Consider the following 22,711-nt stretch of genomic DNA (forward strand, 5'->3'; position numbering starts at 1 on the left):
GCAAATGGTAATAATTACATTGACATTCATTCTGCGGCAATGATCTTAATTAAAGGTCATGTTTGTTTTGACGATTTGTTTCCAAGGTCAAAACAATGTCAATTAACCGTATATTAATACACTATTGCCAACCCATACTTCATTAATTGTGGTTTTTAGATTTTCCAATACACAAAGGGGACATGATATTACAATGTATAAACTTGTGATAACTAATTAGATATCCTTTGGATGAATTCAATTCTTTATTAAATACATCAAAACAAATTTGATAACTTAACATCAAGAAGATAAGCAACTAAACAAACAGGTAACAAATAAACAACATCGAAACAAAAATTATGTCTCCTAAATTTGTTTCTACTGTATAAACCTATTATGTAATCTATCTATATACATTTTTAACCGATACCTACGTACGTTATGTGCTTAAAATTAGAAAGATTTTGAGTTTTATAAAATAACCGAATAATTGAATATAAGTCAATATTATTACTAACTTATCATGTATTGACACCCTGACATGATTGTATACTTTCAGAGAATATTTTACAAAATAAAACTGGATGCAAAACTTTTTTTAAACAGTTCAAAATGTAAATAAACAACATTATTATTTTAAAAATTCAAATAAGAATTGTGGGTATCATTAGACACAACTTACTGTATAATTAATATTCATTCCTAATCAACTGTGTTTTATCACCTGTTCTCAAATTTCAATTTTTCTGTGAACTGACAGAACATCTGTTTTGAAAACACTACAATGATGAATTATGAATGTGTTAATTCGAAACTGAACTTGATAGTGAAGAAAACCATCTTTTCAATCTTTTTACACAATTATAATTACACAGGGGTGGAGAAAAACGCAAAATTAAAAAAAAATGTCATCTTGTGATGTGCTACTTTAACCAGTCTCTAAAGACAGTACAAACAAAACCGTTAAAAAATGCTAAAGATTATAATAGAAAATTAAAAATATCTTATTCAGATAACGTCAGTAAAATAAAGTATAAAATAGCATTGTGAAAATGGTGTTTACCAAAATGCTACTATGATGATACTGTACCTTTCAACAATCACATAATTGTTTGCAATATTCATAAATCTTTTTTAATGATACGATTTATATAATAACGCTATAAATAAATGTCCAAGTTCATTACACTATATTAGTTAAGGACGTTATTAAAGAACACTTTTGATGAACGTGATGGGTTGACGACTTGTCATCGATAAGGATTGTTGAGTGAAGGATCATAACAGTGTTGATTGAAAAACTAAATTAGATAAATTGCGTTCATACCTATATGCCTATCATAAATATAACGTTGACTATTTAAAATAACGAAGGAGATGGTTCGTGAAACCAATCGGAAAATTGTGTCGGTGGTCAACCACAATATGTCAAGGGCTACAGACGATGATTACGACGGTGCTGTTCGTCGATCAATCAGTAAAATTGGTTCACACTAGGCCGAATTACGGACGAAGATAATTACGCACCGGCCTACGTGAAAGTTAGTGTTGCTTCAATTCCTAGTGGAAACCAAGCTCGAGGAAAATTTGGTTTTGTGACGAGACCATGGCTGGCTGATACGGTCCCATTTTCGGCTTCGGGAGGGCCAGGACTTGTCGCGTAGGCCTATACAAGAATTGGCAACATCTTATAGAATTAAGACAACAAAAATCATTGTTGTCCGGAATATCATCAAAACTATTGTGGCTTGATGGTTATGATGCTTGGCTACCACTCCAAGGGTCCTGGGTTCAAGTCCCGTCACATGTCAGGATTTTTTCTAAGGACAAAATTACAATTCCACTCCCAACGAATTGTAATAAGACTTTGTTTACGTAGAACATCTTGTGTATATGTTTGTCTTGTGAACCTCTGAGGGTCCCTAATGATCAGCAATTGCTGGATGTATCACCCTCATTAAATGTGGTGTAATGATGAAAACAACAATGACCATTGAAACATAGAGTATCAATAAGGTGTCAAGAACTTAGGTCGAAACGACTCGTTATCATTATCTTTCAATGAAATCTGTACAATATTTTAAATATGTAGTTATTCGATGTGCTATCGTACTCAACACAGAATCCAGGACTTTTAAAGAGGCGAATTGCACTTTTGGTTGTAAATATTTAGGCGTACCATCGACGACAATCTATGTCGTCAACGTATCTTTACAAATTAATTCTGAGATACAAATTAAGATACATGTTACCAATTGTGTTGAAGGATGAGATATGCAATAATGATAAATTTGATACAAATAGTTGAAAGACAAACAATGTTTACTCGTCACAAAAAGCTGACCTATTGCATGGGAACTTGTTCAATTAGAACGCCTAGTGAATATAATTAAGGTGCATAAAGAAAGTAATTTAGCTCGCTAGATTGGCTTACTCGTCCCAAACCAGGTGCTAATTAACCGGCCTAACATATCCAGTGGCTCAGTCGTGCATAGCAAGCGGCTTTGGTTACGATCCCGTCAACCTTAAAACGCCTGACGCTTTTGGAAACGTCACAGAAAAAAGGGTGTTTTGCTTCAACTGGGTTTGCACTTTAATTGAATAGCTAGTTGAGAAGGATTTCCAGTAAATTAGATAATGAATAATGATACTAAAATATGTAGCTTTACTTTTTGTGAAGCGTAACATTCTTGATAGTAGGTAGCTTCAACGTCATATGTGAATGATGCCTGTTCTCAAATAACAGATAAATATACTTCGTTACTACTGTACTTGAATCATGTTTCATTTCCGAAGAGCTTGGCCGTATAATTTGGTTAAATGAATACAGAGGAGAGTACTGCGATTTGCCATCAGCAGGAACATGTTTTTGTTTAAAAAGTTCCAATTTTTTTCGATTAACTGGCCCGAAGATGATTTTCTTTTCTTTTCTTTTCCCTAAAAACTTATGATAATGTACCGTATTCTGTTCGATGACATTGTAATAGTGCAGGAAGGTCCATTTACTTGAAATATTGGGTCATGGCAATATATACTACTAGTAACTAAACTAGATGAATTTTAGGCCTAGTCAGTGTACCAGATTAGTCTGTAATTTGTGGATTATTATTATTGTGGTTCTTTTGTTTTTTTAGGCTTAAATAAAAGTTATGAATATCAACGATAGTTTTTTGGTGTCATTCTGAACTTGGAGAATAGATAATTTAACTCTTTCCTGAATTGCTTCAAGGAAAGAATGAATTTCACTCTGGTCTGTTGCAAAGACTGAATTTCACTCTGTTCGGTTGCAAAGAATGAATTTCACTCTGGTCGGTTGCAAAGAATGAATTTCACTCTGGTCTGTTGCAAAGAATGAATTTCACTCTGGTCTGTTGCAAAGAATGAATTTCACTCTGGTCTGTTGCAAAGAATGAATTTCACTCTGGTCTGTTGCAACAAGGAAAGAATGAATTTCACTCTGGTCTGTTGCAAAGAATGAATTTCACTCTGGTCTGTTGCAAAGAATGAATTTCACTCTGGTCTGTTGCAAAGAATGAATTTTACTCTGGTCTGTTGCAAAGAATGAATTTCACTCTGGTCTGTTGCAAAGAATGAATTTCACTCTGGTCTGTTGCAAAGAATGAATTTCACTCTGGTCTGTTGCAAAGAATGAATTTCACTCTGGTCTGTTGCAAAGAATGAATTTCACTCTGGTCTGTTGCAAAGAATGAATTTCACTCTGGTCTGTTGCAAAGAATGAATTTCACTCTGGTGTGTTGCAAAGAATGAATTTCACTCTGGTCTGTTGCAAAGAATGAATTTCACTCTGGTCTGTTGCAAAGAATGAATTTCACTCTGGTCTGTTGCAAAGAATGAATTTCACTCTGGTCTGTTGCAAAGAATGAATTTCACTCTGGTCTGTTGCAAAGAATGAATTTCACTCTGGTCTGTTGCAACAAGGAAAGAATGAATTTCACTCTGGTCTGTTGCAAAGAATGAATTTTATTCCGGTCTGTTGAAAAGAATGAATTTCATTCTGGTCTGTTGCAAAGAATGAATTTTACTCTGGTCCGTTGCAAAGAATGAATTTCACTCTGGTCTGTTGCAACAAGGAAAGAATGAATTTCACTCTGGTATATTGCTTCAAGGAGAGAATGAATTTCACTCTGGCCTGTTGCTTCAAGGAGAGAATGAATTTCACTTTGATCTATTACTTCAAGGAGAGAATGAATTTCACTCTGGCCTGTTGCTTCAAGGAGAGAATGAATTTCACTCTGGTCTATTGCTTCAAAGAAAGAATGAATTTCACTCTGGCCTTTTGCAACAAGAAAAGAATGAATTTCACTCTGTCCTTTTGCAACAAGGAAAGAATGAATTTCACTCTGGCATGTTGCTTCAAGGAAACAATTAATTTCACTCTGCTGGTCTGATTAGATTCAGAAAAAAATGTTGATCCTACCAATAATATAACATATCTGTCTTATGGCATATAAAAATTACAAGGTGTGAAATCAGGTATGGGTGAAATCAAGGGAGGCCTAACAATTAAAGGGCGGTCCTCAAGCAGTCAAAACATTGTTGTTTTTAACTCATAATTGTCTTCATTCCCGAGTGCTTCGTTCATACCTTCCTATTATCACAATGGTGTTAATTCCAAACAATTAAATTGAGTTATGAACGTGAATAGACAAGTACCACTAAGTACTTGTAACTATCGTATATAATATTAAGAATAAAATAGTACAAACATGAACATGGCCAGACGAATTGAAACCTATATTTACTTATGTACTTAATGGCCTACTTCCATTCGTTTTGTAGTTTGAACTTTGGATATGTCTATGTTGTACGTAGATAGAGGTTTATATTTAAGAATTATATTTATTTTATTTATCTTTGATTTTAGTGGTTATTGAACCCTGGGTTGAATTGGTGAAGCAAACATTGTGTAATATAAAAGAGTATTGAATGTATCGATAAAATGGTTAGAACATAACCACATAATACTTTTGTGAAACGTAATTTAATGTTCATATATTCTGATATAGAGATTCATTAGGCCTACCACTGCTGGAGATAAGTTGGTCTTTTGAGATTTTTGTGATTCTTCAATTAATAATAAAAAATGCATTCAATTGCAAAAAAAAATATCTAATGTTCAGATATTCTGATATAAAGATTCGTAGGCCTATCATTGTCATATCTTGTAACGTCAATTGTAGGAACATACTGGAAATGAGTTGGCATTTGAGATTTTTTTTTCTTCAATTAGTTAAAAAATGCATTCAATTGCAAAAAAATAAAAACATTAATGCTCAGATTTTCTGATATAAAGATTCCTGTAGGCCTACCACCGTCGTATCTTATAACGTAACAGCAGTTCAATTGTAGGAACATACTGCAAATAATTTTGTTTGTGATTCTTCAATTCATAAAACAACAAAAAGAAAAAAAAATGCTAGCAAGACAATACATTGTTGGAAAATTGTTAACGAAATAGAACTATAGATAGATATATCTCTCAAATAATAATAAAGTTTCTTTAGACACCGCGCTAGGCCGTGTGCCGTTTATGAATTATTCATTAATGGGCGGAGCTGACATTTGAAGGTGTCTTGAATCACCTAACGATCTATTGTATACATTCCGACAGTGGCTTGCTGAGCGCAAGAAGTGTGTTGACTCAATCACTACAGAACCGGCATTCACTCAAGAAACAGTTTAGTTTGTGTTCAGTCTTCGTTTGGTTTACAGCTTCTTTTTTTTTATTCCCATCAATATTAATTAACAAGGCTTCGTCCAAGGCTAATCGACCGCGCCGCCGCCACCGCAACTTTCGGAATCAAACTCATCTAGCCGCTTTAGCGAACTTATTTACTTCCATTTTAGGAGATAAAAACCCTCAAGATGCTACCAGGACAAAAAGACACAACGTTTACAAAAATCTTCGTTGGAGGACTACCTTTCAATACATCAGATGATACTCTGAAAGACTTTTTCAAACCATTTGGTGAGATAGAAGAAGCCGTGGTAATAACAGATAGAGCAACGGGGAAAAGCAAAGGATACGGATTTGTAAGTACATACTCACGTTTTATAGTCACGGCTTATACATTTGATCGTAATATTAAACCAAAATCAGTAGCACTATGAGACCCGTATTCATTCATGTGAATAATATACTCAAAGTCTACTCATAAAACATCCTATCGTATTGCTCAGTACACACTATTATAGAAACAAGAAATGTACTGTGGTGAAAATGTGTTTGTTATCGAACCAGAAAATAGTTACGACCTTGAATAGTTTTCCTTTGCTGAATTTGGATTTTAAGTAATGTAACGTGACGTCGTCACTTGCTTCGTTCTGTACGATTATGAGAAATACCATATTAATTTTGCAAAAAATGTTTAAGAACTTTGATACTTCATTTGAACATATTACCTTTATATTATTGTGCATATATAATTGTGCTAGATACTGTATAATACATAGCCTAGTATAGGCAATACATATTATAGGCCTATCAAGTTGTAAAGGTTAACATAGTTATGCAGGTCGTCATATATACATTTATAATGTAGTGTTCTTGCAACAGAAATTTTAACATAGATTCTCCTACCTATAACAAATCTAACACGATGAGTTTATTTGGTGGAATGAAGCATTATCACTATGAATAAAAACTTTCTGCTGCTATATTGTTTATACTATTGCATACATATAATTGCGTAATATTTCAAATATATATATTAAAGTTTAAATCTGTAATTGTGTATATAATATTATAGACATGTATTTACATAAATTCTCCTATAATTTAACACAAGCCTTTTAAGGTGATTTAGGAGAAATGAACCAATATTATTAAACTAAAAAACAGCATTCTATTATTGTATATACTTAAATATACATCATTGTATAAACCTGTAATTGTGTGTACTTCTATATTATTATTAGATATATAATTTATGGTTATCTCATAATATTGTTTACTATATGTATTGCTACTCTGCTTCGTAATGTTGGATGTGGGTTAACTAATCTCTTTACAATTAAGTTCAAGTCATGCTATGTCACGAAGTAAAAACACTTGCCTATTGTGTACCTAAAAAAAACAAGGGGTTTAAATTGCTCGTATAAGAAAGCATTCTTTAAAAAAGAATACCTCTGGAGGACAAGTGAGCACAAAAGAACTGCATGCTGCGTGAGCATCCACTGCTATCGGTCACAATACCATGTCGTTCCGTCCCGTTACCATGGTAATTGTACAATTGTTTGAAGTTTTAACCGCGAAATCGGACAGATACCCCTGATGCGTTGACGGAAACAATTAGCGTCTTAAAATTCGACCAATTGATTTCTTTGTAGTTTGGCTTTATTTTCATATGCAGTGTAACTTGGATATTTCCTTCCGATCTAATCTACAGTTCTTGTAAATATATATAAACTTCCCAAACACTTTAAAACCGTTATTAATTAATAATATTAGATGGGTGAGAGTCACGAAGGCCCAATAACTAAATATTACGAAATTTAGGCCCGACTATAGATTTACACTAGGCCAATATAAGAGGCAATCAGTAATATTGTATTGTTGATTCTATTTTACGATGTTACACAATCATCATCAACAATACATTGTTTCAATGCAACTAAGGATGTAAGTGACACTGTAATATTCTCCATTTTGTTCTTCTCCGTAGTTGTTCTTAATTGGAGGTATTCCGATCCTTAATTCAAGAAAATCAGATCTGAAAATCATGTCATTATCTCCTCTTGCACCACATTCGATCTAATAAGCTATTAATATTTTTAACAACAGCTGAATAGCACTACTACATGAGCATATTTGCTGTTGACGAGAACAATTCAAGTGCTACACATTTTCTATTTAAAGTCCAGAAGTACACACTTTTAGTGATAAAGCGTCTAGTCATGAATGGGGTTCACCCTCTCCGATACACTTTCCTGATAGGGATATCAAAGGGTCGATAGTTCGTTCGGCATGTACTTATCACAACACTTGACGTGTGGGATTCCATTTTTTCGTGGTTACTGCTCTACTTGAAAAACACACGTGGATAAGATGCGAGATATTAAAATTAATAACCATATTAATGAGGTTTTTGTTATCTAATAAATATGATCAAATAATTATAACAAATATATTTGAGACTAAAGTACTGATTATTATTTTAAAGTGCCGTTAAACTGATTGTATTAAAAATAGAAACTTAAATGTTCAAACTAAATCTGTTTAATTTCTCTCATCAATTTTTTTCATTTTGGTTTGATTCTGTAAGCATTTATATTTTGTCACTTCTAGTGGAGTTACAGTAAGTACCATACTTTAGTTTATCATGGATGTATTATACCTCCATGAGTATATTGACTTGGTAATATAGGAGGTTAACAACACATTTCTCTAGTCGAGGTTAGCCACACAAATTATTGAAAAATATACTTATAAATAAAAAGAATTTATTTTTTTACATTTCATTAGGCCTATAGTTAATTAAATTTATATGTAGATTGTTTTATAAATACATTTACGTCTAGGCCAAAAGTAAAACTTCGAATTACCAAGACTAAAAAAGAAAAATTATAAAAACGGTATGGATGGGATGAAAACTTTATGTTATGTAACACATGACCTTCAACCGGCGTAAATGTATACCCGCGGTGGTCGCATCTCATGCCAAGTGAGAAAAACTTATAGCTGATAAAGGAAGGATGCATTTTGATTACTTCCCACCCTCTGCAAGATCTATGTATGCCTACCTGCGCTACCCCTCATTTCATACAATGTATAATATTCAAATATATGATTAAGCTGTCATCTTTTTGTATTTACTATTTAATAGTTATTATTATTATTTCATTATTTTTAAAACCACAATTACCTCATTTGATTATCTATAGTATTTTACTGCTAAATAGAATTGCAATCTCAATAGGCCTAAATCGCTTTGCCAAAAATATACGGTAAATTAGTTTGCAACTGCTGTGTACGAAAAGTTTCAGATGCGTTGCTGTCATATTTAATTACCGGGAATCCAACTTGTATTAATATCACGTGACCGATACGTAACATAGGTGACGAAAAGAACTTCCCCCTTTTCCAGTATAAAGAATATTTTCCTTGTAAACAGTTTAGACCGATTTTTTTTCTCGAATACCAAAATTTAATTGAAATTGATATTTTCCATGTAAACAAGGATATGATTGTATTATGATTTAAATTCTATGTTTTGTTTAACAAACAAGTTAATAATTTGCATTCTTTATTTTTAAGGAATTCGGGCAAATTTGTAAAATGTCAAAATCTTGGTATATTGTATATAAATTTAACGATTTTCTTTTCTATGACACAAGGAAACATTCGGAGTACTTGTATTAAAGTTGTTCTTACATGTTCCAACGTAACCTTGTACATCAATCAAACAGTATAGGTTTTTGAGATTTCCCCTTTTTTACTAATACCGAAATTCACATTAAAATTCCACATCGTTGTAATACTGGTCATAATAACAATTGTTTGACAATATTAAAGAGCTGTTGGATCCGTCATCTAATAAAAGATGATAAACAGAAAAATTGAACTTCAATAGAGTCATCATTCCTTTCCGAAACCGGAAACCCAATCTATAATAGCCTATCTCTTCAAAAATTCATTATGAGATCAAACATATTGAGCCAAGGCATTTGCTCTTTGGTTGTAAACTCCCAACTTCTAGACAGGCCTCTCTTTTGCAATAAATATTCTAGTTAGAATAAAACAACATGCGATAGATGAGGCTGTTAGATGTAGGCCTGTACCAAACAACTGTTCAAGTTTAAATCATTAATAGATCATTTTGTGCCTGCCCACCATATCATAGAATATATATATACATTATCAACAGTATTATGATAGTTGATTAAGGCCTATACTATATAGTCTATAATCTTTTGACTGAATATTTCTTTTTTTAAGGTTACGATGTCAACGAAAGAATCAGCAGCCGCTGCCTGCAAAGATCCAAATCCAATAATTGACGGGAGGAAAGCTAACGTGAACCTAGCATTCCTAGGAGCAAAACCAAGAAACAATCCCACAACAGCCAGTGAGTATCATACAGGTATATAGCTTACAGGCTTTGAACCCGAATTTATGGCTTAAAATGACACTTTATAAAGAGACCGTACTCTGGACAGAGAGGTATACTTACTATACGAGAAACAACTGCCAAAAGTATATGATTGATGTGTGGGACGTTATACAGAGTTATACAATTTAAATGTTTCAACTATAATTTACCCCGAAAAGGCCATCAATATTTACATAGGTCTTCCCCATATCCGTCTAAGTAGATTTTACATTTTTATTATATATAAATGACACGACCTTTATGTTTATAACACGAATGTTTTTCATCGCAATTTCAATCAGAAAAGACATTTTATGTTTAAAATCAAGTCCGATGGGTTGAAAACATCTGGCTAATGTTTGTTGTTGTAACAGTGAGACTGAACTGTTGAAGCTAAACATAAAATCTTTAATGTGTATGACTCTGGTTTTCCACCAAAATGTTTTTCAATTTGGTAATAATAATTTAGAAAAAAAAAGACGAGGAATACCTCTAATTAATTAAATGATCCCGTCATAACAGAGCATTTAAACCTCATGTCATTTTTTTTTGCTTTTCTTTCTGTTCGTTTATATTTTTATCTTCCCCTTCTTTTCCCTCGATTATTTAATAATAATTTAAAAAGTAATACAGTGTCACATATATCACATGTGACACTGTGTTACCTTAATGTTATGCTTATGGCTTATGATACAGGCGTCACATGTGATACATACCTGAATTACACAATTTGCCTATGATACTAAATCTACGTACGTATCGAGAAATGGCTATATATTATATATTTTTTTCCACTCATTTTCCAGATGTATATCCACGATCGTTTCAGTCACCAGTACTTGTTCAATCTCCGTATGGGTAAGTTACATTTTATAAAATATTATTCATATGAATACAATTTTGAAGTATATAATTCCTTTTTGAAAATTCATAATGTTGGGAAGAATATCTTACCCTACGTCATATTATGTATTCCAGTCTGATTTCTGTAGGAATTATGGAAAGAAAAAGAAAAAAAAACCCAAAACACGATTTGCGACGAACTTTCTAGGCGTTACGTCATCTGTCCCAAGTCGTCGTATCTCCGTAAAATTAATTTCGATTTTTCCCTCGCAACTGAAATACATAGGTCTATGAAAATTATCCATGGGTTGCTACTTGAATCTGGAATCGACGAAATTGCTGTATAGGTATAACATATGGCATAGGTCGTTCCAACATTTTAATTTGAAGACAACACAATTCGTAAAAAAAACCATCACTGCATGCACTGTGCGTAGTTTAAGATGCAATAGATAATCCTCACGAAAAATAAATGAACTAAATAAATAACCTTAATTAATTCGGGACAGGCTAGCAAACTGACAGACGTAAATTGATCATCGGTACAAATTATTGATGACGGTTGATATTGCGCTGTTACAGTATTGTTTAAAAATGTGCAAATGTGTATGCATTTGGTATATATGCAAATATGTATACTTATAAGTAAATCAGAAAAAAATATATTTCTTTTCTTCACCATTGTCTTCTCCACCGCAGACGATGAGTTTAAACGAACTCAAAGATAACTACTCAGCAACAGTGGTCGACTGACTGTGAAATGAAAACACGGCAATTGAAATTGAGGTTAATTGATTATTTGTCTAGTGGTTCTGGTGTGCGTTTTTTTTCAAATTTATCCATCATAGTTTCTATCCTGTCTTAAACTTCTTCCATTGGTGTGTAATTGTTGTGTTTTTATTTTTTTATTATCGTCCAAAATCTTGACAAGAAACAATCTAAATTTAACAACGATGGTTTGTCGTCTGAAATTGATAAACGAGTTAAGACCCTTTGCTTTGCTTGGTGTCGTGTTGTCATTCGTGTCCTTATTATATCTATTCATTTCTTTCTTGTTCGTATGATTTACCATAGCATGAACACACATCATCTTTGGCTCGTAAAAAAAACGATATCTAGGCCTGTTCGTAGATTAAAGAAACAGGCTATAATTTAACTATTCGTTAAGTTAATCGGGTTAGATTATAAATAATAGAAATTGGACTGTACCATTATTCAGACATGTACACTAATGAGCATATTCATTATTATCATCTCATCTTGTGTTTAGTGACATGTTTAGTTTTCGTTTGATCTATGCAGATTTTTTTGTTGTTGAAGTGGATTGGATCTTCTGATTTTGTTGCCTAATCAATAATAATATCACATAAATGAAAACATTACATTTCATTAAAATGATTGCTTTGAAGTGTAAGATAACGGACTGGGTTGATTCATAATGCTAATTACTTTTACAAAAAAAAGTAATACTCAAAATAATACTTAAACAATCAAAACCAATTATTATTCTTAACTTCATCAATTGCATTCAATTTCTACATTCGAGGAATTATTACTGATCATTTAAATACATTTAATAAAGAAAAATGATGACAATGAAAATTGCATCCGTCGGATAGCAGCAGTACAGTATAAGATTAGTCACAGATGGTCGCCTGCTATTGGTTCATTGTTTACAGGTTGTACCGATTTTACCATGGGGTATATCTTAAATTTATTTTCAGTCAACATAACAATTTAGTTTAAACTGTACTCAAAGTTGAATAATAATAATAATATACATTTACATAATATTGGTACATTGAGTACAGAACTATGTGCATAAATAATAAGAAATAAAATAAAAAATTACAAACAATCGTTGTAAGAAAAATGGTTTCTTCCAAAAAATACTAAAAATAACTCTTTTCAAAATGGCAGCGCGGTAAGTATAGTCTGAATAGATTTTCTTCTAAGAAGTTATCCTTTAATTTATGCTTTAGATTAACCTACAGAAACAAATAGCTTTGCGATGTGGTTGCTCATATATCAAGGAATAATAATTAAGTAGCTATATAATATAAAAGTATGATATTTAATTTGTATTGTTTGCATCTGTTTTATGGCTAGGCCTTAAATAAAAGCCTAGTGCTAGGCCCCAAACAGCATGATGTTTTACAGCCCAAAGCTCAGTTAGTTCTAGGCCTAGTAGTAGTTCAGTATACTGTACTAGTGGGTATGGTTTTGTGTTGGTCTTGTTTATTTCTGGTTGAAGTTAAGCAGGGAGTTAAGAACTGGGCAACCCAGTGGGGCAAGCTTAAAAAATGTAGAAAAATACTTATTTAGTATACAATAGCGTTAAAAAACTTTCTTTTAATTTTGTAAACCTAGCCAGGTCAGTAGGCTGAATGTCAACAACGGCACGTGGAGCTGTAAGAACTGGCACTGTGAGATGCTATCATAGCCTTGAACCCTCTTCAACCCTAGCTAGCTATATGACTTTAATGGATTAGGTCTACCTATACACTTTCTAGGCAGAAAATGATTGTATGTGGTGGAATGTTGTGTTTTCTGGTAAAACATTAAAACAGTGGAAACAACAATAATTGTTAATCTTATGTATAATAATTAAAAATGTTTTATCATATTTGACAAAAAGGATTTCTAGCGATGGGTGTCAAAAACATAAGTGTTGCTACAAAAAACAGATTGTACGTATACCTCATTATTTTGGTGTAAGACTCATGCAATTGAGGTCTCTCTTACAACCATAATTTAAAGTCTAAAATATCCCACATTTTTTCCTGCCCACCTTCGCTTATCACAGAATACTTTCATGTGAAAATATTGAACCGTACCAACTAACAAACTTGGAAATGTAAAAAGTTTTTTGAATTAATGTAAGATACGGAATGTGGCATCCTACTCAGAAAATGATACTCTATTAAATCAGAATAAAATATTAGTGACCTGAACAATTATTCTGTAATAGTACCCTTATAATCTTTTTCTTATACTACTATTACAGACAAGTTATGTGATGGCTTTTTAATGCCCACATTTGGTAGTGTTTCAGAACTGTATCGTTACATTTATAGGCAAGAATAAAGTGCTAAACAAATAGCTGATACAAAGTACGTTTTCGTTATCTAGATAGTCCTCCACAATTATCATTATACAACATCACTCAGCCGCTTAATAAACATAGGTCTTCTCTAGTTACACAGCATTTTTAACTAGCTCAACCTCATTATAATCTATGACTTGGACTCTAATAAGCATGTGTATTATATATTTCTTCTTTATACTGGGTACCACTATGAGGGTCTAATTACTGTACACAACTCAAGAGTTATATCATAACAGTATAATCTGTATTAATGGGGCATTTTTCTAGAGATAGAGGTAATATTTTAACACTAAAGCTAATAAAGAGACACTCCCATTAAAGAGACACTTTCTTGGGTCCGTACTGAAGTTGACCCCTTTATGAGGGTTCTATATAAGAAAACACTGTCCTGACCTGACTCCCAAACCAGCAAACCAATAATATTATAACAATAAACTATTTAAAATTGCCCCATAGTTCATTTCAACCATTTTGTTCCTTTTGTAAATTGTATGTCTGTTGCTATGGTCTATATTACAGTAACAATGGATGACTAACTCTTGTCATCCACATAATAATTGTATGGTATAGACATCTTTATGTTAGTCATCTCTGACAGTAGGTACTTATGTCAAGATGTTTGCTATGTTCTTAGACGTGTTATTGTTATATTAAAAAAAAAATCAATTTAACAAAATAATAATGTACATTAAAAGGTTTATTTATAGCACTGTCATTATGGTGTTAGGCCTATTATTTGCAACATCATTTAAATTGAGAATGAAAGACTGTTATTTCAGGTGTCCATCGTTTATTTTCAACTTGAATGGCAGAATTAAATATTTGTTATTTTCATATCCTTCAATCTTTGTTCCACTTTTTAATAATCACTGTATTAATGTCACACAAACAGCTACATAGCATTAACTCATCATTTCAACAAAAGTAGTTTGAAGTCGTAACTATCTCCACAAGTTTGCTCAGATGTTGTTTTAACTAAAATTTCTAATTAGCAGCAGTAACCTTTGTTTAAAGAAACAACTATTTCTTAATGGCAAAGTTTCTTTAAATCTTCTACAAAAGAAAGACAATCTGTACTGTAGACCAAAAAAATGAAATGAAATTATGATGATTTTTGCTGTAGTTGAAGACTATACCGTTTTTATACAGTAGCCAGCATACAAATGTGATCAATTTCACCAAGTACTGTAATAGGCTATGCTATAAGACCTATAAGATGGTATAGACAGAACTATTAGCCAACATTACTCTGTGGACTGGATCACGAAAACCTAGGTGTCTTTTATTTCATTGAACTGAGTAAACCAACCATTCTACTGTCTGTTAGTCACTTGAGGCTTCTTACAGGTAATAATACCCAACAATAGTTGTGTTTACATTTTGACGTTGGTTCAAATATTGGCGGTACATAGAATTGTGCTACGGATGTACAACTGTGGTACTTGGAATTTGAGTCAATATTAGCTTAATTTGCTGGACAGATTTCTGAAGCAAATTTGTCAATTTAAAAACGGGTGTTTTCTTTTATTATACAAGTACAAATTACTGTATACCTTTAATAGTGAAACTATTTTGGTTGTTTTGGGGCTACGTATTACTTGTTTTTCTCATTTGACTACATTTTTGGGTCCTTGGCCCACAGTTCCCCCAATTTCAAAACAGTTATACAGTGTGTCAAAGTCAGTTTGGTTGTGCAAAGACTGACTAGGAATCTAGGCCATAGCAACCCTATTTATCTTATATGGACATCGCAATATAAAGTTTTATGTCCAATGTTATATTAACAAAGGTAGCAATATTATTTTAAAAATTAGTAATAAATTCCTAATGGAATTCCTTATGGATCCATAAAGATGCCATCAACAGTCTAATTGCAAATAGATAACGGTGTTTATAATTGTGTCCTGTGGTGGATCACTAGACCTAAGTTACATAGTTGAATGAGAAATTAAGAGGTAATCAAACAGATTAATATTTGGTAGTGCATGTGATGGAGTACTAACTAATTCTAAACTTTGATATGATGAATTACTGTATTAAAGCAAAACTTTACTCAGTCTCTAGAAGTAGAAATAGCACAACATTGGTGTGAATTACATGTATGTTATAACAACAACATATATGTGTTTGCCACTTTTCTGGCCTAGCAATGCTCATCTATTTTGACATGTCTCTGATCGTATATCAAGCCTGTAGCATAGAAAGTGTGTACTCATCATATCCCAGACCCGTGAGGTTCAGTGTAGTGTTACCAGCGTGGCAGGCTGTATCCTGCATAAATTATGATAATAGACCACAAATAAGTACTACCAGTCACGTTCTTGTTGGCATAAACAGTAAAATGCTATCTTTATATTTGCAATTTAACATAAATTCATTTTATTAATAAGGTTTCTACTGTATCAATATACCTCTTTATAAAATATCCTTCACCTTTTTTATCTTGTAAACCATATCCTAATGTTAATTACCATTTTTCGTTGGTCACGATCCACACACCTTGTTTATTTGAATATTGTATTGTGTGTAATTTTGCATTTAAATTAGATTGTATGTATTTTATTTGTTAGTGGTAAATGATAAACAAACAAAACAAATCGTGTGGGTACCCCTTGTTTACAGTGTGGCTGAATGCTTTCTTGTTGATGCAATTGCAATTTACAGTACTTTTCTGTGGCTAATTGCCAATATTCTTTTAAAAAAATGTACAGTAGGTAGTAAAACATTAAACAGGTGTGAGAGATATGAAGTTAGCAGACTATCATTGTACTTAAGAAAAAAAAATTACAAACTGTACATACTTAAAATATAGAAGAAAAAAAATTATTTCATTAAAGTTTACAAATTACTGTACAATGATTGGCCGCTTGTTATAGCGAATTATAATCTTGCGTACTGTACGTCTTTGTTTGATATTGTTTTTTTAAAACCAATAAATGAACAGGAGTTGGGGAATTAATTTAGTTTAGCTTTCCGATTCATACTATAATATATTTTGAAGTTTTAGACATCTACTGTACATTAGCTGACTCAACTACAGTATTTAAGAGTGATTGTAGGCCAATCCGAACTCTCTAGTGTAAACCCACCTTAAAACAGGCTAGACTTGATAGCATTATGGCAAGTGGTTTTACAAGATCTAGCAGACTATTAGTAGTAGTTTTTGTATAACTAATGGACTTACCAAACATAATAAATGCATCTTGGAAACCTTTTTGAATTCCAAAGTGCTTGGAATGTACTCTACTAATAAAAAGGTTTTACTTGTTTTACCTTTACACTGGATACATCACAGGATATTATTATAAGATCATCCTTAATATTTTTATGCATGTACACAGTACTGTACCATCACTGCCGCCAACACCTGATTGTTATATGGGATCCAGTTTTAGTTGTATCTCTGACCGTTATGCAACTTTGATGGCTAATTTTAAGGCATACTGTATTTAAAAATTTTCATTAATTTAACATTTCGACTGCGTTGAAGCTTTTGGTAATGCACTAAGCAGCTGAATTCTTTATTGTTCTTTCTAATTTTTCAACTCCAAATACTAAGCCTACTTTATTGGCCATCTTGTACATTTTCTGGCTAATGCAATGTTTTTCCTTGTATCATCCCTGCTTATTATTTCTTCCTTCTGAAGTTATCAACAATACCTTGTTAACATTTTTTGACCTGCTTACCTGTCATCGTTAAAGGAGAATTGCCACAAGAGTTATCTCGGTGACAGATAGTCAGTCGCTACAGATCTTTTTAAAAACATATTTCCACTTTGTCTGTGTCCAATGTGATATTTGTGCATGTAGCAGAAATGGCTTTGACAGAATTCTGACAAAGCTGAATTAAATTGTAAACAAGGATGTTTTTAAGTTATATCAAGTATACTGCACCTTATTGTTATTTCAAGTAATGTATTTGGACTGTATATTTAGGTGGACAATTTCTAACTCCCTCCGTCCCTATAAGCTTCCCTACAAATTCCTGTTGTTTCGCCTTAGTCTGCATAATGATATATACATTCAGTCACATGGTTTCAGAATTCGTTATAAATACTATAAACCGGAAATATTTTAGTGACTCAAAAGAGATAATGTTTAGATCTACAAATAATTTTGCTTAAATTTATTGGTTTTTGTCTATAAAAAGTTGACCAATGAGGGAAAGAGACAGAGACTTTATATTATTATACACTTTTAGTACAAACACATTTTAAACAATCTTAGAGGAACATTTATGTTCAGAATAGTGAGAAAATCTGTCCTCGTAAACATTACATCTAAACAATAATAAATAATTCTCTGCGAAGAGGCGGATGTTTGTTTTCTATTTTTATCCCAGCTACTGTACCGTGAACTGTCTGCGTCGTCTGCCATGCATATCATCGCAACGAAGTGTAATTTACACAACTATATCCATGATTGTGTTACCAATTGATGTTCTATTTTTGATATCTAGTCTAATTTAGTACATCTGGATGTACTGGTTGATGTATACCATTTTGTTCCTGTCTGTGAGTTAGTTTCAAGTTTTCAAGCGGATGCATTATTGTGGTACTGTATACTGTATATTATTATACAGTATATTGTCTGTATAAATTAAAATACATTTTTTAATTATTTACAGTATTAGATTTTATGATACTGTTCCAAACTTTATTCCAAATTTATTTTTGTAATTGATATTTAATTATTCATTTACCATGCCATCATCACAACATTTCTCTACGCCAACTACTGTATCCTTAAACTTTGTAGAATTTTAGAGAAACTAATAATACCGATTTACTGGTACCAACAAAATGTATTTAAAAAGTTTATTAGGAAGTTTAAAGAAAAGAATGTATTATTTTATGTATGTAAAATGTAAAGTAAATAATAAGTAATCGGTAATATTCAAATTACTGCAGAAAACAAAGAGTTTCTGCAGTAGAACTACTTGAATACAGCCCTCCCAAGTTTCAAGGAAAGTAAGATCAATGATGTTTATATTATTTTCCTCAGACCACTGAGGTCTCATTTTACACTTATGCATATTACTTACTTTATAGGTGGTGTTAGTTTCTTTTTAATTAACATAATACATTTAAAATTCCTTTGTCCTCCATTTATCTTCAACAAACCTCTTTTTGTTTAAAATCTGTGTTTTGTCGAAATACTTCAAGTAATTACTGTAGCACTCAATTTTGTTCCTCTTACAATCTAAATCTTTAAGAGCACAAAATTCTTCAGCTATTGCTAAGTTTTTATCTCAACCTCATAAAACTAGACACGTTTCTTTCATTAAGTCTTTTACAGACCATCTACAAAACACTAATTTTTCTATATATGGTGGTAATGTCGACACATTTCAATTAAACTATGATAAAGAACTTGTATTTGTACCGACTCATATCTTAGAATGTATCCTATAGCGTATAAACTACCAACTAGCTCTTAACATACCTTACAAGTAAATAGCACTAAACAAGTTCCTTGATTTATTTTGTCTTTAGGGTTCCCGAGTTCAAAGGTTATTCAATTGCAAATAATCGTACATCGATTTCCAGCTTAAATATATTCTGTTTAATTATTCTGTGTGATCTGCAAATGTAGGTCGGGCAACATTTAACATCTATGTGTCACTATGTTAGCATAGCGCCTGACAAAGTAGTAAATAATCTCTAAACAAGTTGACCGTTGTGATAAACATAGTTTTGTTGCTAGCCATAGGAAATATTTTGCTCAATACTATATCATATTGGACATACAGTAGTATCATCAAAGGGCATGTGGGGCAAGTTGGTTTCTATCTACCCACCAAAGTTAGCAATGGTATAATTACAATATGCCTGAACAGGCAAAAAGCACTTCGGGCAGATTACTGTAAAAGTCAACGGTCATAGACGTAGGTAGCTATAGCATTTGGCATTATAAAAATCTAGGCGTACAGTACTTGCAACTATTAATAGGATGTTTATGTATGGTAGATTTTCTTTGCGACATTTTGTAATACTAATGTATGGTAGTGGGGATGTCTTAATTAATTGATTCAATGCAAAGCATTTGATGTAGCCAATTCATCTGATCAGTCGCGTTTGTGTTTAGAGCATCTGGCATATCCAGTTTTCACACCCATAGCACATGTTATTTGGAATTTTATCACTATTATTTTATCACATCATAATTCATTCAGATGGTGTCTGTTTAGTTGCCTTTAGTTTTGCCACGGAAGGTCATAGGTCATATGGCAGCAGTAACCCCTACAACAACCTCTTCAATGAAAATTTACTAAAACTGCTTCTTTCGCAGTAGTTTTGAAATATAGTACATTTTAAAAATAATTTCAGCTTCATATACGAAAAATAATGAATACATAGTAAAAACAAATTTAGATTTATAACCTACCCATTCATACAGTACCTTACTGTACAGTAGTTATTTCTAGAGTTTTGTGTACTGTAGGAAAAACCTACAAGTAAACAGTATTATTCTTTAATAATTTGAATTTTATTAGTTTTCACAGTGTATCAAGTTGCTTGATTCAGTAAAAATGTTTAGAATCACACTGTTACATTACAGGCTCGGCTGGCATTGCGTATTGCATTCCTAACATCTTTCGTCTGCTTGGAATCAATTTCAAATGTTGCTAGCAACATTTCCTGTGTAAAAAGGTTAAGATAAATCATAAAAATTCATAGAGTATGTAAAAGGTGTAACATCAGAAGATGACGACTGATCTAGACGGTATTAGTAGTAGTAACACCGTGCCATAGATAACCTTTGATTGTGAGAAATTGTGGAACGAGATGCATTGCCAACACTAAAGATCTAAATAGTATGGAAACTTTCTCAATAAAAAATTGTGTGCGTCATCTTAGTCATGTGTCAGTGTTGTTGTTCTTTAATACTATAAAAATAGAGTTTATTGTGGTGGTGGTAATGTTCTGCTTCTACGCCCAGAGTGTTTGGTTCAAATCTTGTTTTGTTCCATTATATTAATTCTGGAATTTATGTAGCATCTTCTGCAGTATGTTTGTTCTTATGAAAGAGATGTCTTGAAACAAAGAATTATGATAATGATGTCGATCATCATTAGTTTAAAAAATTGTTCTTAGCTATGTAATAAATGATAATTTGATATAATTTGTTGGTTCCTAAATATGGTATTATGGAATATGATACTTTAGTTTCTTTTCAATTTATATTATTTAATATTATTATTCATAGAGATATTGAAATTGTCTTTGTTTGAGAATGTCATCCGTGTATTAAAGCATAAATCTTCACCGTCATACACAGTATAGGATATCAATAGACTGTTTATTCAGTTGGGCCGTCTCTCTATCAGAATTTTCAACCGAATCAAAAGTAAATTAGTGAATTTAAATGGAAAAGTAGTTTAGGTGTTTTTCAGTATTATCGTTACCACTAGGGGTTAGGCTCTGCTACACGAGGCTGTCGTGCGCATCCAAGCAGCTGACTTCAGTCATCATGCGGTGATGGTTTAGGACAAGGACACTCCCAGCAGGTGGACTTCTTAGGCCTAGAAATAATGCTTTCGTATTTGTCTATTAACAGTTGTATATGCCGCACACATAGCTAAGATATTACATAGCGATATATAATATGTTGTTACATTTAGTTTATTTATAAGGGACTTACAACACAACCTTGAATACACACACAGTTTTTTGATAGAGAGAAATATTCGAGTTGCAACGATGAGGTCAATACCATACAATGAAAAATTCCCGGTGGTCTAGTGGTAGGATGTCTTCATGTCAAGCAGAAGGTTCTGTGTTCGATTCTTGGTTTGGGTTGGCTTTTTCTCGAATTCCCTCATCTGTATTTCAACAAACGGCAAACAAACCAACAATATCCAGATTAACTAACCTGCAATCATACTGTTGTGTAGACCACTAAGGTTGATGGTGGTTGAGATTCGAACCCAAGAACTGTATGGGGCAAGTTCTGCTAAGGAAACATTGGCTGAAGTTCCTTTTTTAAGGAATATTGGTGTTTTATCGGGCAAATTCACAGCTAGGTTCCGATGTGTCAAAGAGACATAAAGAGATTAAATATTATTATTATTGATATTAACTGAACATTTAAAGTTACAATTATGTTTTTATAATTAAAACATAGTTTATTAACATGAGATAGTAGATTCAAGAGCATCGCAGCCTTTTATTTTTCATTGTTATTCTTCCAAGGATCGTCGTTGTGAACTTTGCTCAAAATATGTTTTTATTTTATTAATAACCAAAAATATATAGAGTCATGAAAAATGCTGCGCGTGACAGCTCAGCATGTTGCTTTTAAGTCTTGCACTCATCTTTCATTAAATTACAACAACAAAGGAAAAACCATTCATGAACCAGCGACGTATTCATAACCTTTTGGAAGCCACATTACTTCCAATTATCCATTCCCTGAAATGACAAATTAATTATATCAAATTATTTTAGGATATTTTTTCAAATTTTAATGTTTTATAATTGTTCACAAAAATTGGTTAAAACTAATTTAAAAGCACAAAAGGGTGTCTGGTTACAGTAAATTTAACTTATATATTATATGTATTTTTTATACTACAAAATAATAATATCCATCTTTATTTTCATGTTTTTGTGAAAAATGCATCTTTAAATTTTTCACTTTTTCCACCAAGGGAAACAAAATT

At 32.3% G+C, this 22,711-nt stretch overlaps 1 protein-coding gene across 2 annotated transcripts in view; it reads left to right on the plus strand.

Moving 5' to 3' along the window:
* The first annotated feature begins 5,621 nt into the window (after window positions 1–5,621).
* LOC144839646 (RNA-binding protein 38-like) overlaps window positions 5,622–22,711 on the plus strand; it is a 31,995-nt gene continuing 14,905 nt past the window's right edge. The window contains exons 1-3 of one of the 2 annotated variants that reach the window (XM_078695096.1): window positions 5,622–6,036; window positions 9,941–10,085; window positions 10,901–10,952. In XM_078695096.1, coding sequence (XP_078551222.1) covers window positions 5,869–6,036; window positions 9,941–10,085; window positions 10,901–10,952 — 365 coding nt within the window. In that variant the 5' untranslated portion in view covers window positions 5,622–5,868. The remainder of the gene's footprint in view (window positions 6,037–9,940; window positions 10,086–10,900; window positions 10,953–22,711) is intronic. The other variant, XM_078695097.1, reaches the window with a different exon arrangement.

This window comes from Antedon bifida, chromosome 4, assembly GCF_963402885.1.
Source record: "Antedon bifida chromosome 4, ecAntBifi1.1, whole genome shotgun sequence".
In the NCBI taxonomy this organism is placed as follows: Eukaryota; Metazoa; Echinodermata; class Crinoidea; order Comatulida; family Antedonidae; genus Antedon; species Antedon bifida.